The following is a 14,837-nucleotide window of genomic DNA, read 5'->3' as shown; positions in this document are numbered from 1 at the left end:
AGAATTTGAGTGCCAGCTAAATTCCTACTTGTTCCCCTCAAGTATGGAAAATATTGATTAACAACCTTCTGAATCAGGCAAAGAGATTCCATAGAAAATCCTATGTTTTCCTTGCCTGCTCTTTTGACTGTATGTGCAATATTTCCATTGGGACCCAGAGGTATTGAACCTGCTTGACTGGCTTGTGCCAAGCAAACCCTTGAAAAGAAACTGTTCTCCAAACAAGTCATGAGCAGAACTGCTTGGACAAGAGGACCCACCACTGAGAAAGCTTTGAGGCAGGAGTTTTCTCCAAGTGGTGGAAGCACAGACATATCCAATCCTGTACAGTTTCAGTACCACAAATATCTAACTTCCTCTGGCTTCTCAAGTTAGATCTGATTACAGTAAATGTCTGCAATTTCATAAAGGAATTGGCTTAGCACAGAACAAAGACCTTGCCAACCTTCAAGTCAATATTGATTTTTCTTGACCGAAGGCCTTGACCCTTCATTCAAAATGAAACTTACTATGGGTTTTGATGTAGCAGTACAAGGTCCCCTTTGTGCCAGTATCTAAACCTCACAGACTCTTTCACACAAGACTAGCTGTGGCAGGCCAATTCAGTGAAATTCACACCGTATTGGTTGATCTCATCCATCATCATTTCTGCAACAAGGTTCTGTTTTTCTCAGGATAGAACTGGCATTTATTACTAAGAACAGGCTCCCTCTCACAAGAAATCAGTGTTTTGTCTTGTAATCACACACTTTGGACCCATCTTCCTTGAGACATCTGCATGATTCCAATTAATAGCACTAAAGTTTTACCTGAGACAGACTGAGCTGAACAGAAGACAGAGATCTCAAAGACATACAAGATATTTCTGCACACAAGCCTCATAATTCTTGATCAGATAATCTATCTACAAAGAACTAACCAACAACCAAATGAATTTATTATCCATTTTGATTCACAAGGTTTGGGCATTCTTTGTTTGCATAGCATTCAAGCACATCTATTTGCTAATTAATATCTCTAAAATTGTGGGAATGGAAGTCAGAGATGACTTTCTCCAGTTTTAACCTCAGATACCTTGCATCCCAAAGGGCTCAATTCAGCCTGAACAATACAACAGGCTACCTTGAAGTCCCAGGTTGTTCAGGTTATTCGGTTTCTTCTAGATTTGCAGGAGTAAAATTTGTCATTAAACCCTGTCCAAGCATTGACCATGTGCTGCTAACCCCTGGTCCATACCTGACATAAGGCTTCATGTAGATTAGTAGACTAGAGCCAGGACCATCTCTGGTGAAAGGGATTTATCTCCTTAAAACTCATTTACTGTGCTTTGTGACTCATCCCCATTTGGATTGCAAGACTTAAAGGACCCTTCCCCCACTGTCTAGAAAGTTGTCATATATGTTATAAGGCAACATTGCAGTTCTTTGACTTACCTATATTATGATCGGAAATGATCTTTGTGTAGTTTTAAAAACCCCAGCAACTGTAAACCATCTGAATTATTTTGTTCAAATGTTCCTAATAAGAAACCATAAGTACTGTATATTATATTGACTCTAAGATTTTTTAGCATTCAGAAAATATTATCTTTACTTTTAGTTTTCTGTGTTAAATTGTTTTATACCAATTATACCTTTTTTAATGTTACTTAGTTAAAATTTTAGTGACACTGAAAATAATTCCAAAAACAAAACTGCTTGAGAAGAAAGGTTTTGGTAATTTTTTTGGGTCATATAATTTTAAATGTGCAAAGCAAAAACTATACATTGTCAGGTGTACATAGATTACATTAGCTTTTACTTATGAATTGGTGCATGTATTTAATCAACTGCCAGTAGAATAATCAATTAAATTCTTTTTTAGTTTCTACTTCAATTTAGACTAAAGATAGTATGTGAGTAAAAGCATCCAATTGTTCAAGTTTAGGAGGGCAAGTAGAGTAAAGGTTTTATTTTTTTGTCATTGAGCCAAGATGGCTTCAGTTATAGCCTATTAGTTGGGGCATCTGTGTCCTTGGGCCACATTCATAGTTTCAGTGCATTTATGATTTCTTTGCATTTACAGACAAATGTGGACACGAATAACAGTGGTGAAGCTGTTTATTGAACATGTGGTGACATCAGAAAAGGAAGCAGAGAAACATGGACCTAAACACATCATGCCTCTCTGGGTGGTGAGTAATACAGCACATGAAACTTCTTGACTACAGTTTGCTATATGTTAGTACCACAATAGAGAAGAAATCCATTGTTTAATGGTTGTTTTCCTTTATTAAAAATGGTCCTGGATAAAAATGAAATATTTAAGGAACAGAGAGGGGCATCTTTTATCGGTATAAAGTTCATCTGGATCAGGTTCTTACAGTACCTACCCCTTTACTTGTCCTCTTAAATCTTCACTGGTCCTTCCAACAAAACAATGTTTTAGACACCTATGTAGATTAACATTTTCTGTTTCTTCAATGTCATCATCATTCATAATTCAGAAATTTGCTTTAGAAAACCATCAAGGTTACTTGCAATATTTCTCTTCAAGTTAACAAGAAAATCAATGGCTGAGTAAACATTTTTAATCCTCAATATCTGGAAAAGAAGAACATGACAAAGACTTCATTCACCCAGTCATTTTGTATTGTAGCTCCACAGACAAACGATTTAAAACAGTACACTTGATGCTACAGTGAAAGCATGGGGAGAAAATCTCTCATTTTTACAGTATTGTCATTGTGCAGGTTTTCACAACAGATGTACAAGCAATAATAATGTGAATAGGATAAGTGTCACGATGATTTCTAATCCTTTAAGATAGAATGGTTAATCATAATGGGCGATTTTGATGACCATGGCACTTCAATAGCAGTTTGGCAAGTACAAAAGTCATGTTTACAGGCTTTGACATACAACTTGACTTTATAACTCAAACATGTAAAATATGTAGAGCCTCATTTTGAAATGTGAAAAGTCAAATCATACTTGTTCTAATCCTCTACACAAGCAACTGAATTTCAGTTAGAGAACTTGGACTTTATCTGATCATTCAGATTTTTAAAAATTATATATGAAAGTGTAAAAATACTCTGACTGGTAACAAGTGAAACTACTAGCCATTGGAATATTAAAATTGTGCAAACTACTAGACTAGTCCAACAGGTAATTTACTAGCAGACGACTGCTAATTTCAAGCCCAAACAGTGTGATCATAGAGTCAATCTTTAATTATTCAGTTGTCTGTTCATTACTTCTTCAAGATCACTTACATTCATAAAAATTGCGTTGTTGATGCATATCAAGGTGAGAAGTAGAGATGTCAAGATTTTAGAAAACTTCTACCAGGTACACGTTGATTCTAACAATTGTTTTATCTGGATCTGGATACCCGATCAAACTGAAATTGTATTAAATGTGAACCTGAACGTCCTTGTTGTAGGTTTATACATGTCAACCCCCAAGAGAGGTTTAAGTGTAAATATTACTAATATAATTGGCAAAAAGTGCAATCTGAGCATTAAAAGAGCAATTCATTTATTATATGTTATAATTACAGAAACCTGTATGAAAAATGTACATTTATGTTTGCTACTTACCTGGATCTGCAGTTAAAATTCTCATCACAAATCAGCTAAATCCATATGGATTAGTATTTAGTATGAGAGTACAGATACAAAGCAAATGTATACATTTTTTTTGCATGACACTCACTTTAACTAGTCTACATGTCTAATTTGCGAATGGTCATGAAGTCCATAAATGATGAATGCTGTATTACATCACTGTTGAATTCCTCTTTCAGAATTTGTTGTTGTTGTTGTTGTTGTTGTGGGGTTTAACGCCATTTTTCAGCATGATAGGCTATACATGGCGGCCAGTATTAATGGTGGAGGAAGAACCCGGAAAACCCCGGAAAGAACCACCGACCCACGAGAAGCTACTGGCAAGCTTTCTCACATGCCCACATTGGCTGAATCTTAGACTCAAACCGCCGCAGACAGAGGTGAGATGGCAGTGATCCATAACAAAGAGCGCTTTAGACCACTCGGCCACTCGGGGCCCCTTCTTTCAGAATTTGTAAAGTGCTATTGATTTGTCCTTTTCCAGATGCAGTGTGTTTTTCAGTTTAACAAAATCCTTCTCTAACATTTTTCAGTCATAAAACATCTGTGAGTCATATCAATACAGCCTGTTTCTCTTAATATATGGCACCATTTTCTTTTTCAAAATTTAGACTGGTCCACTATGTTTGTTTGTATCCAAATACAATGAATTTGTGACTTGGTTTTATGTTGTTGTATCGTTTAATGCCATTTTTCAGCACACAATAAGCTATACATGGCTGCCAGTATTAATGGTGGAGGAAGAACCCGGGAAATCCCCGAAAAGAACCACTGACCCTTGAGAAGCTACTGGCAAGCTTTCTCACATACCCACATTGGCAGAATCCAAGACTCAATCCCACGCAGACAGAGGTGAGATAGCAGTGATCCATAACGGAGAGCGTTTTAGACCACTTGGCCACTCGGGGCCCCGTGACTTGGTTTTACATTCAAGAAACCCATGTGTTTTCTTGGAACTGTTTTATGTACAGTTACTGTATTTACCGCATTTGTTGGGACACAATAAAATAATTATTTTTTTTCCTGTCCCAGAACTTAGGGTGAAACATTTTTTCACTTTGGTCATATGTCCCAAGACTTAAGATACGAAATAAAATTGTATTGCATTTGTGCTTCCCCCCACCCCACTGCACATTGCAATAAAATAGATAAATAAAACATTGAATTGATAATAAAAAGAAAGAAACTAACCTTGTGTTGTTATCATTTATTCCTTTTTTCAACATGAGCATTTAAGAATAAAATATTTCCACGAAATCCGTAAGCGTAGGATTCCATACTGTAGCGTGTATCAATTATGTCCAATACCACACACCACGTTGTTCACATGAACATTGAGAAGCAATTGTGTGTGGTTGTGCTCCAAAGTTTGAACATGTTATCCGACTGAAAACTGGAGCCAACAAAATCGCAAACAAGAGGGAAATAGTCAACCGATATCTTGAAGACGCCATTCACGCATGATACGGTGCTGGGTGCAAAATGATCAAGATTGAATAATATCCAGGTCTACTGTATGACAGTATGTCGCAAATAAAAATGATCATTTGAAAACACATTCACTTAAGTGTAACTGACAATCTTTACACCATCTTGGGTTACAAAATTAGCCTTACTATTTACCCGCAGACGTCAATGATACTTTGTATTAATTGTAACCATAGATGCCAAACACATAGAACATAGAAGCCCTGGTGGTGAATAAACACGACTGGCAGCAGTCAGTTAACTCCTTCTTTGAACCTACCGACAGGACGTCAAAGACAAAAGGTGATTTTTATTACAAAGCAAGCTAATCTCAGAAGCCGACTTTGATTACTTTTTTTTTTGTGGTAAAGGATATCAATACAAAGGTTATTTTATTGCAAAGCAAGTCAACTTCAGAAGCTGACTGGATTTTGTGAAGTCAGCCGATTTTTTAATATTTTTGTTTTGTTTGTTTAATATACAAAGACGGCTGAGATATGGAAGCAAACTTGGGTTCCTTTTCAATTATATTCACGGGAATTTTGAAAATAAATTGAAACTATGGAACAAATTTTGACGCAATATAGTGCTTTGTGCACAGATGTCGATGAATTCACAAGCGAGAGGGAAATAATCAACCGATATATTGAAGACAACTGCCATTCACACATGGTACGATGTTAGGTTCAAAATAGCCAAGAATAATTTTTATCCAGGTCTACTGTATGACAGTATCTCACCAAAAAAACCCCCCAAAAAACATTACTTAAAATCACATTCACTTGAGTGCAAGTGAAAATCTTTTCGCCGGCGCAGGTTACAAAAGTATCATCACTATTTATCCGCAGACATCAGTGCACCTTTGTAATAATTGCTACAAAAAATGCCAAGCACATAGAAGCCCTGGTGGTAAATAAACACAGCTGGCAGCCAACAGTAAACTTCTTCTTTGAACTTACCGACAGGACATCAAAGACAAAGGTTATTTTTATTATAAAGCAAGCTGACGTCGGAAGCCGACTTTGGACTCAGAACCGAATTTTTTTTAAAGGATATCAATACAAAGATTATTTTATTGCAAAGCAAGCTGACCTCAGAAGCTGACTTGGATTCTTTTACATGTGCCAATTTTTTATATTTTAGTTTTGAATAAACAAAGACGGCCAAGATATGGAAGCTAACTTGGTTTCTTTTCACCATCATGACATTTTTTAAAATAAAGTGAAACAATGGAACAGTTTTTAAAGTTTACAATATAATGCTTCGTGCGTGAACGTCGATGACCCAGCATCATCCAGAAGATTTGGAGCAAAATAAAATCACATGATGAATAGATCATTTCGCCGACAATATGATCATTAACATGGATAAAACTCATTTGTACTTTGATCGCATTCCTGGATGGACTGACTATAAGATTGGCGTCAAAAGTGTGAGAATTAGCAAGACTAGTGCAGATTTGAAAACATCTGACTTTTGTCCTTGCAGTTTCCGCTTCAGGTGATGTGTTGTCTCTAACATTTTTTCACAGTATGAGAAAGCTAAACATATATTCATGTACCAAAATAATAGATCGTACGTGTGCAGGAGAAGGGTTGTGTTGATGAGATGCTGCTGCAGTGGATTGAAGAGTTTTATGTCAAGTATACAGTTTTATATTTTTTTAAAATAAAATTTAAGTTGGAGTGCAATTTCTGACATGTAATTTTTGAATGATTTAAATGGTGTCCCACAACTTACGACTCGAAAAAAACGATGTGTCCCAGAACATACAGTGCACAAAAAAATTACTTTTAAAATTAATTTATGGTGTCCCAACAAATACGGTGTCCCAACATATACGGTAAATATGGTACTATAAATAGAAAATAAGGAAACTAGAAGGAAGTCTAATGATGAATAAATGCACAGCAGCCTGTACTCACGATACAAGCCTCAAACTGTAATCGCTATTGTGTGTCTTGCTCACTTCTGATGTCTTTGATTTGAACTTGAAAACATGTTGTTTTTTAATAATTGTTAACTGGTACACAGTTGCCCATTTTATTGCATGCGTTATTATCAACGGGCAGGTACCCGAGTACCCTGGTACCTTTTGACATCTTTTGTGAGAAGCACTACCATATAAAAGTTAGGACAGATTACCAACTTTTAAGACTGGAGTGAATTTCATATTATTTGCATCTCTTTTGTTATCCTTAGTATTTTCGTCTGGTTTCATGTGTATTTATGAAACTTGGAATTAGATGGTTCTCAGAGAGAGTAATTCAGTCATACCAAACTAGGTCACATCCATGAGGCACTTTTGCATGTACATATATCGGTTCACTATGCCATCTGTTTTGTACTTTATTTCACCTGCACTCATGAAAATTGGTAGTAGATACATTGCAAGGAGAGTAATTACACCATACCAGAAATAAATCACTGAGATACTTTGATATTTTCTTATATGCTCATCCTTTACTCCATTTATGCACAACAATAAATTCCAAATTGTACAAGGAAAGATGTAATACATCCATTTTAACAAAATATAGAATACATGAGTATATGCATTCATTTGATATCTCATTTTTTCTACAGTCAAACCCGGTTATCTCGATTACGTCGGGGGTGTAAAAAAATCGTCGACATAACCGGGTCCCGAGATATCCGGGTTCATAAAAACCGGTAATTTTAAAAATGTCCTTGAGCATTACTCCTGTCTCTTGCTGGTGTTTACTGGAATCCCTCCCACTGCATGTTACAATAAAATAAACAAAACGCTTAATTGATAATAAAATGAAATGAACTAACCTGGTGTTGTTATCATTTATTCCTTTTTTATCATCATAAGTAATTTATTAAAGAAAAAATATATCTATGAACTCCTTATATCACATGTAGCGTATGCATCCATTACTGTAGTGTGCATCACTTATGTCAGATAACACACGACGCATTTTTATAATTGATGTGAATATTGAAAAACAAATCATGTTTGGTTGTACTCAGAGGTTTGAATATGTTATCAGATTGAAAAATGGATCAAAGAAAATCACAAACGAGAGAGTGAGAGAGAAACATCCACCGATTGCTTTCAGGCACCCGCCATTCACGCATAACGCGGTGTTAGGTGCAAAATAACCAAGATTGTATTATATCCAGGTTAATATATGACAGTATCTCGCAGATAAAGATCAATAAATGTTTTTGAAAATACATGTACATGTACATGTACATTGACTGTGAGTGCAAATGAGGAAAAGCGATCCTATAAACCAACTCTGCTAGACGCCATCATGTATGCCCGTGCAGCTTGGAACAGTGTATCGCCGAAAACCATTCAAAACTGCTGGTTCCATTGTATTTTTCCGGAAATTTCTGATGAAGAATTTCACCAGCAGTGTTTAATTGCACAAGAAATTAAAGAGCCTCAATCAGAAATAGGTCTTGAAGCGATGGCTGATGAGATTGCGGACTCCATAGGCATTGCTCGGGATGAATTTTCTAATTATGTTCACGTGGATGATGATGCCAATGCCTATGGTGAACTTACTGATGAGGAAATAATCCAATCGGTGACAACGAAGCAGATACAATCATGCAAGCAAGATGATGATGATGATGATGATGATCAGCCTATCACTATCCCAAGCTACAGTGAAATGGCTGAATGCATTAAAAAAATGAAATTGTTTGTGGCAAGTGTCGACGGTGCCGAGCATATGTATGAAAACGTAAGTGCTTTTGAATCGTTCGTTACAGATCAGCACCGGAGTAAACAAAAGCAGACTAATATTGCTTCATATTTTCTACAAATCGATCGCTTTTGCTGACTATTTCTTGTACAATTTCTGTGAGATTGACGTTAAAAAGTTGCATTTCGTCGAATTAAGCGGGTCCACATGTTACTTCGGACCGAAACTTATGCCCGACATAACCGGGTTATCGACTTAACAGAGGTCGAGATAAGCGGGTAAAAAATAGCATAACAAAGAAGAATTTTTTCGGGACCGGACCAAAACGCTCGACATAAGCGGGTTGTCGAGATAACCGAGGTCGAGATAAGTGGGTTTGACTGTATTATAAAAAGCCACTGTTCATTATTACTAATATTCTACAACACCAAAATCATAACTAAAATAAGATTAATACTTAATTAAAATATTTCAAAGTATTTGGCTCTTTCTGTGGGGGGCTACTAATCGGCTAGAATCTGAATGTACAAGACTATGCTAGGCTGACCCCAACATTACAGTTCATTCTTGGCTGATCCCACTTCAAGTAGAATCGGTGTCAGGCTGATCCTAGCTCAGGTAAAATTTGTGCTGGGCTGATCCCAGCATTCAGGTGTATTATGGGCTGATCCCAGCTTAAGGAACACTATGCACTAAGCTTATCCAGTATAATAGTCTATTTTGGTGAGCTGCTCCCATCTTCAAGTAAATCTATGCTAGGCTGATCCCAGCATTATAGTGTACTCTGTGCTGATACCAGCTAAAGTATAATTGGTGCTAGGCTGATCCCAGCATTAAAGTCTATTCCGATCCCAGCATTATAGTGTACTCTGCTGATACCAGCTCAAGTGTAATTGTTGCTAGGTTGAACCCAGTATTAAAGTCTAGTCTTGGCTTATCCCTGCTTCTACAGACTGCTAGGCTGATCCCAGTATTAAAGTCTATTCTGGGTTGATCCCAACTTCTACAGACTGCGCTAGGCTGATCCAAGCATTCAAGTGTATTCTGGGCCAAGGTACATGTACAACACCCCTATACAAGTGTTGGCCAATAACTAAACCTTATAATTCGACATTACATCATCTTACCACACCCCTAATTCATCCCTTACTGATCATTATCAGATAAATCCATTGCAAAACTGGCAAGATGTACCTAAAATAACTCAAGATCATCAAGTTGTGCATAAACTAAAATTAATTATCATAATGTGCTTCTGTTGGCAAGGTGATTTGTATTTATTAGCAAACACTTTTGGGGCTTTGTTGTGGTAGGGGTGGCTAGTAAATATGGTTGTATTGCTCTTTATGTTATTAGCAAGACTTCATTCTCTTTTTTCAATGGAATTTTTGCAGGAGATTTGGTTTATGTAGGAGCTGATAGTTGGAGACATATTCAAATGAGTTAACACAATTTTACAATCTCAATGTTTCTGAAATTGTGCTGCAACACAGTGCTATTTTTCTTTAAATGTTACATCATATTGACTCAACAGTGTATGCATATATATATTTATCTCTTTTGTAGCTTCAATGCAGTTTCTGCAGTAGCAACAGCATAAAGATTGTTTTCATAAAGACGTTATTTTGAAATCAATTGGCCTGCAGCTTTAGGTTCAAAACCTGACTATCAAAACAAACAAGTGCCTATTCAGAATTTTATTTACTGCAACAGCCAGAAATAAATAGACAAGTTAATCTTGTTTTTATTCCATAGGGATGCCTGTAAAGTTTATTGTTTTAAACTGCTAAAAGTTAGATACAGTAGGCATACATGATCGTATAGGTTGTGGTTGTGTGGAACACTTGTTTCTTAAATTGTATGAATTTTTCTTTCAGCTGCTTGGTGACAATGCAGACTTAAAGCAGGTGCATTCTGTTGAAAATGTGGAAAAGTTCCTCAAAATGTGCAACAGAACTGCCATCAAGGATCTTTTAGGGTAATTCAGATGCATTTTCTTATACATAGCTACATGATTTCAGAAATAACGATATCTAAGTAAATTGATCCAAGTAAGGTCACACAAATGAGAGGGGAGAAATTTGTCAGGTAATGTTAAACTAACATTTATACTACTGTGTAAAAGAATTGGTCATATGTCATTCACATAGATGAATATGGCTGTGTTTGAAATGTTATGTTGTTGTCTCTCTTTTGAATTGGATGAAATACATACTCAGCAGAAATGCCAGACTTTTGTTGAGCCCATTTTGGCAGAAGTTTGATTTAGTCGTGTGCATGTCCATCTTTCTATGACTCTTCTGTCTGTATGTCTTTCCACAGCCTAGATTAAATATCGTTGTTAAATATTTTTAAAATCTCATCTAGCTAATTAAATGAAGCTCAGTGACAGGATTGACATTCAGGCCGTGACCAACTCCAAACTGTCTCATAACAGTTTTTTGATGAAATATCAGTTTTCTGATTGCAGTTTACTTGAAGTGTGACTGCATCAGTCAATTACATGAGTAATTAAAGCTGCATTCTCTGCCAAAAGTTATGACAAAATGAATTTGTAGTTCTTAAATCGTTCAGAATGGTTTTTGTACCTCAGAAATTCAACTGGAGTGTCCATTTTACCTGGTTGTACATTCGAGAAATCCTGAGTTGATGACTAAAATTAGTTTTCATTGCATTCATTGACAAGGGTCACTTTCATGCACTGTTATTTTTTATAACTTCACTGGTTATTGACTAGAAGAGCTTATGGTATGACCTTTTTGTCCATCATTCTACATCCATCTATCTGTTTGCACAAGTTTGTTATCCTAAACTACTCAGAGGGTTGCTGTGAAACTTAAAATGTGAAAAATGAAACAAATTTTCCTATTGCTTTGAAAATTGACATTCATCTCAAGGTCTAAGAGGACCTAAATGAAAATGGTGGGTGTCCTTTATGGCAAACACAGTGACTATCTTGTAAATCTTGTTTTTGTTACCAATCCTGAATTAATGGTCATATCAACATGGAATTTTCACCAAAAGACTTCATATGATGTCTGTTTGGTCTCAAATGAAAATGGTGCCAATCTGACATTTACTATAGCTGCCATCTTGTTGTAGCTATTTCTCTAGAACAAAAATTCATATCAGCATAAGATTTACTTGAGGAGATTTATTGTCATGTCTTGTTGGAATTGAATGAAAATGTTACCAATCTTGTGTACATTGTGACCACCAGGGCAGCCATCTTGAAAATTTTGTTATTGCAACTGCAAAAAAATCATATTCACTAGAAGACTTCTTATGACATTTGGCTGGTCCTAAATGAAAATAGTATGGCTGACACAGTGGTCATCTTAAAATTTTGTTTATCGTTACTTCTTCTGAATGAATGGTCATATCAGCATGCAGTTTTCACAAAAATACTTTTTATGATGTGTTGTTCAGCTCAAATGAAAATAGTGTGAGACTGATGTCCAGTATTGCCACCATGGTAGCCATCTTGATAGTCATGTTATGGCTACTCATTCTGAACAGAAGGCCATATTAACATAGACGACTATTTGTGATGTATAGATGGTCCTGAATAAATGTGGTACTGCTTGGACATATAGTATTGCCAACACAGAGGCCAGCTGTAAAAATTGCATTGTTTCTTTTCGGAATGGGTATTCAAATCTTAGGATGCCTAGTTAGTCTTAAATGAAAATACTTCTTATGATATCAGTTTAGTCCTGAACAAAACTGGTGCTAATATGACAGCAGCAGTCTTGAAATCTTGTTGTTAATATCTTGACTCCTCCTGAACAGAAAGTCACCACTTTCCACCCCAACCCACCCAATCCTTTAATTTCTTGAATCTAGTGTTAATGTTTACATATTTGGATGTGGGGGTGGGTAGACATAATCCTTTAATAGTACAGCCATAAAGGAATCTCATGCCATTATCTCAATTTACATGTTTGCATTGGAATGCCTATTTAATGGGTCCATATTATAATTGCACTTGGATAATAAGGCAAGAGATTAGAAATCTCAAATTTATGTGATCTTTGGTGGATTCTGTTGGACACATCACGATGGTCACCAAGTGATGGATCATGTAAAATATGAAGTTGATTCTTCTCCTGCATTGTCTTGGTTCCAGCCATGAAACTGGCTATTGGTAATGAATACTAAAAATATGATGTATAGATGACACTGTAACTTACTGGCAGCAAGGCATTTAGCACATGCACAATTTGCTGCTTTGATTATGCAACATCCAGGAGTCATCTGCATGACACTGAAATTGGCTTAAATTGTTCAAAGTAAGTGATAGAAATTGCATCATAATAAATGGTTATTGAAAAAGAAAAATACAGGCAAGATCAAGCAAGAAATGTTCTCATGTAATGGAATGACCCATATGTTAAATAAACAGATTTAATTAAATTCCTTCAGGATATTGTTCCAATTTAATACAAATAATGTGGTTGAAGAGGCATCAGATTGAGTCTCTTTTACTATCACTTTTGTCTTATCACAGGATTTTTCTAGGTTGATGATATATTAGGAAACTGTCGTTTTCTCATGGATCATTAGATTGTAGTACATATTAATGTCTTGCATTAATTTTTCCCAGGGAAGAGCAGACATGCAGCCATTGTGAAGACAAAATAGAGGGCACTCCAGTTGTACTGCCATGTAAAGATGCAATATGCATCAGATGTTTCCGTGAGATAGAGGCCCTACGCACCAAAAAATGTCCAAAGTGCTCAAGAAACATCCCGGATAAATTTAATCCAGAAGCAACAGGAAAAGACAGGTCTGTTATGCAAATACATTTGTTTGACTTGTATACCTTTTTCTGTTCCTGGTATTTGGGCATCTAATAAATATGAACAAGTATGACAAATTCTTTTGACAGTAACATTACACCCTTGATGCCTTACTTTCAGTGACTCTTAACGAAAAACTATTTGGTTCAGAAAATCATATAGGTTTGTGTCTGTTAAGGAATCAGCTTATCATCTTTAATAATTTGGATAGCATTCCCAAAATAGGCCATAGAGCATTTTGCATGTTCACACCTTCATTTGTTTCTTTGTGTTATCATTTATTTGCTTGTTCATTTGTTTTATTTTGCTCTCCATGTCTTTGACATTTTATGACCCACACTTATCAGACTTTATATTTGGATTATGAAAGTCAACAGTTATATTAACCATGCCAAAAGTGAGATACTGAGACCTATTATAAGTTACATTAAACATGCCAAAAGTAACATACTGGGACCTATTATAAGTTACATTAAACATGCCAAAAGTAACATACTGGGACCTATGGTAACAGTTACATTAAACATGCCAAAAGTAACATACTGGGACCTATGGTAACAGTTACATTAAACATGCCAAAAGTAACATACTGGGACCTATGGTAACAGTTACATTAAACATGCCAAAAGTAACATACTGGGACCTATGGTAACAGTTACATTAAACATAACAATAGTAACATACTGGGACCTATGGTAACAGTTATATTAAACATAACAATAGTAACATACTGGGACCTATGGTAACAGTTACATTAAACATAACAGTAGTAACATACTGGGACCTATGGTAACAGTTACATTAAACATGCCAAAAGTAACATACTGGGACCTATGGTAACAGTTATATTAAACATAACAATAGTAACATACTGGGACCTATGGTAACAGTTACATTAAACATGCCAAAAGTAACATACTGGGACCTATGGTAACAGTTATATTAAACATAACAGTAGTAACATACTGGGACCTATGGTAACAGTTATATTAAACATAACAATAGTAACATACTGGGACCTATGGTAACAGTTATATTAACCAACCCAAAAGTGGGATGCTGGGACCTATTGTAACAGTTATATTAACCATTTCAAAAGTGGGTTACTGGGACCTTTTGTAATAGCAGATCCTTCTATCTGTACAACCTGTTTCTGTTCCATTTATTGGCCACTATTAAAAGTACAAGTGGCCTATGTATGTGATTGATCTGAAGCTGATGTCTCTATTGATTTGTCTATAGTAAAATATAAAGTACATACCTCTTATTAAAATA

At 35.9% G+C, this 14,837-nt stretch overlaps 1 protein-coding gene across 2 annotated transcripts in view; it reads left to right on the top strand.

Moving 5' to 3' along the window:
• The window catches only part of LOC149773607 (E3 ubiquitin-protein ligase rnf213-alpha-like), a 371,427-nt gene that overhangs the window by 240,552 nt on the left and 116,038 nt on the right, over positions 1–14,837 (top strand). For both annotated transcript variants that reach the window (XM_089946359.1, XM_089946358.1), the window contains exons 65-67: positions 2,065–2,173; positions 10,638–10,738; positions 13,367–13,549. In XM_089946359.1, coding sequence (XP_089802485.1) covers positions 2,065–2,173; positions 10,638–10,738; positions 13,367–13,549 — 393 coding nt within the window. The remainder of the gene's footprint in view (positions 1–2,064; positions 2,174–10,637; positions 10,739–13,366; positions 13,550–14,837) is intronic.

The sequence above is a fragment of the Sinohyriopsis cumingii genome, unplaced genomic scaffold (assembly GCF_028554795.1).
Source record: "Sinohyriopsis cumingii isolate HCF-2022 unplaced genomic scaffold, ASM2855479v2 utg000624l, whole genome shotgun sequence".
In the NCBI taxonomy this organism is placed as follows: Eukaryota; Metazoa; Mollusca; class Bivalvia; order Unionida; family Unionidae; genus Sinohyriopsis; species Sinohyriopsis cumingii.
Note: the sequence above shows the minus strand (reverse complement) of the source record. Positions and strands in the feature narration are given on the sequence as shown.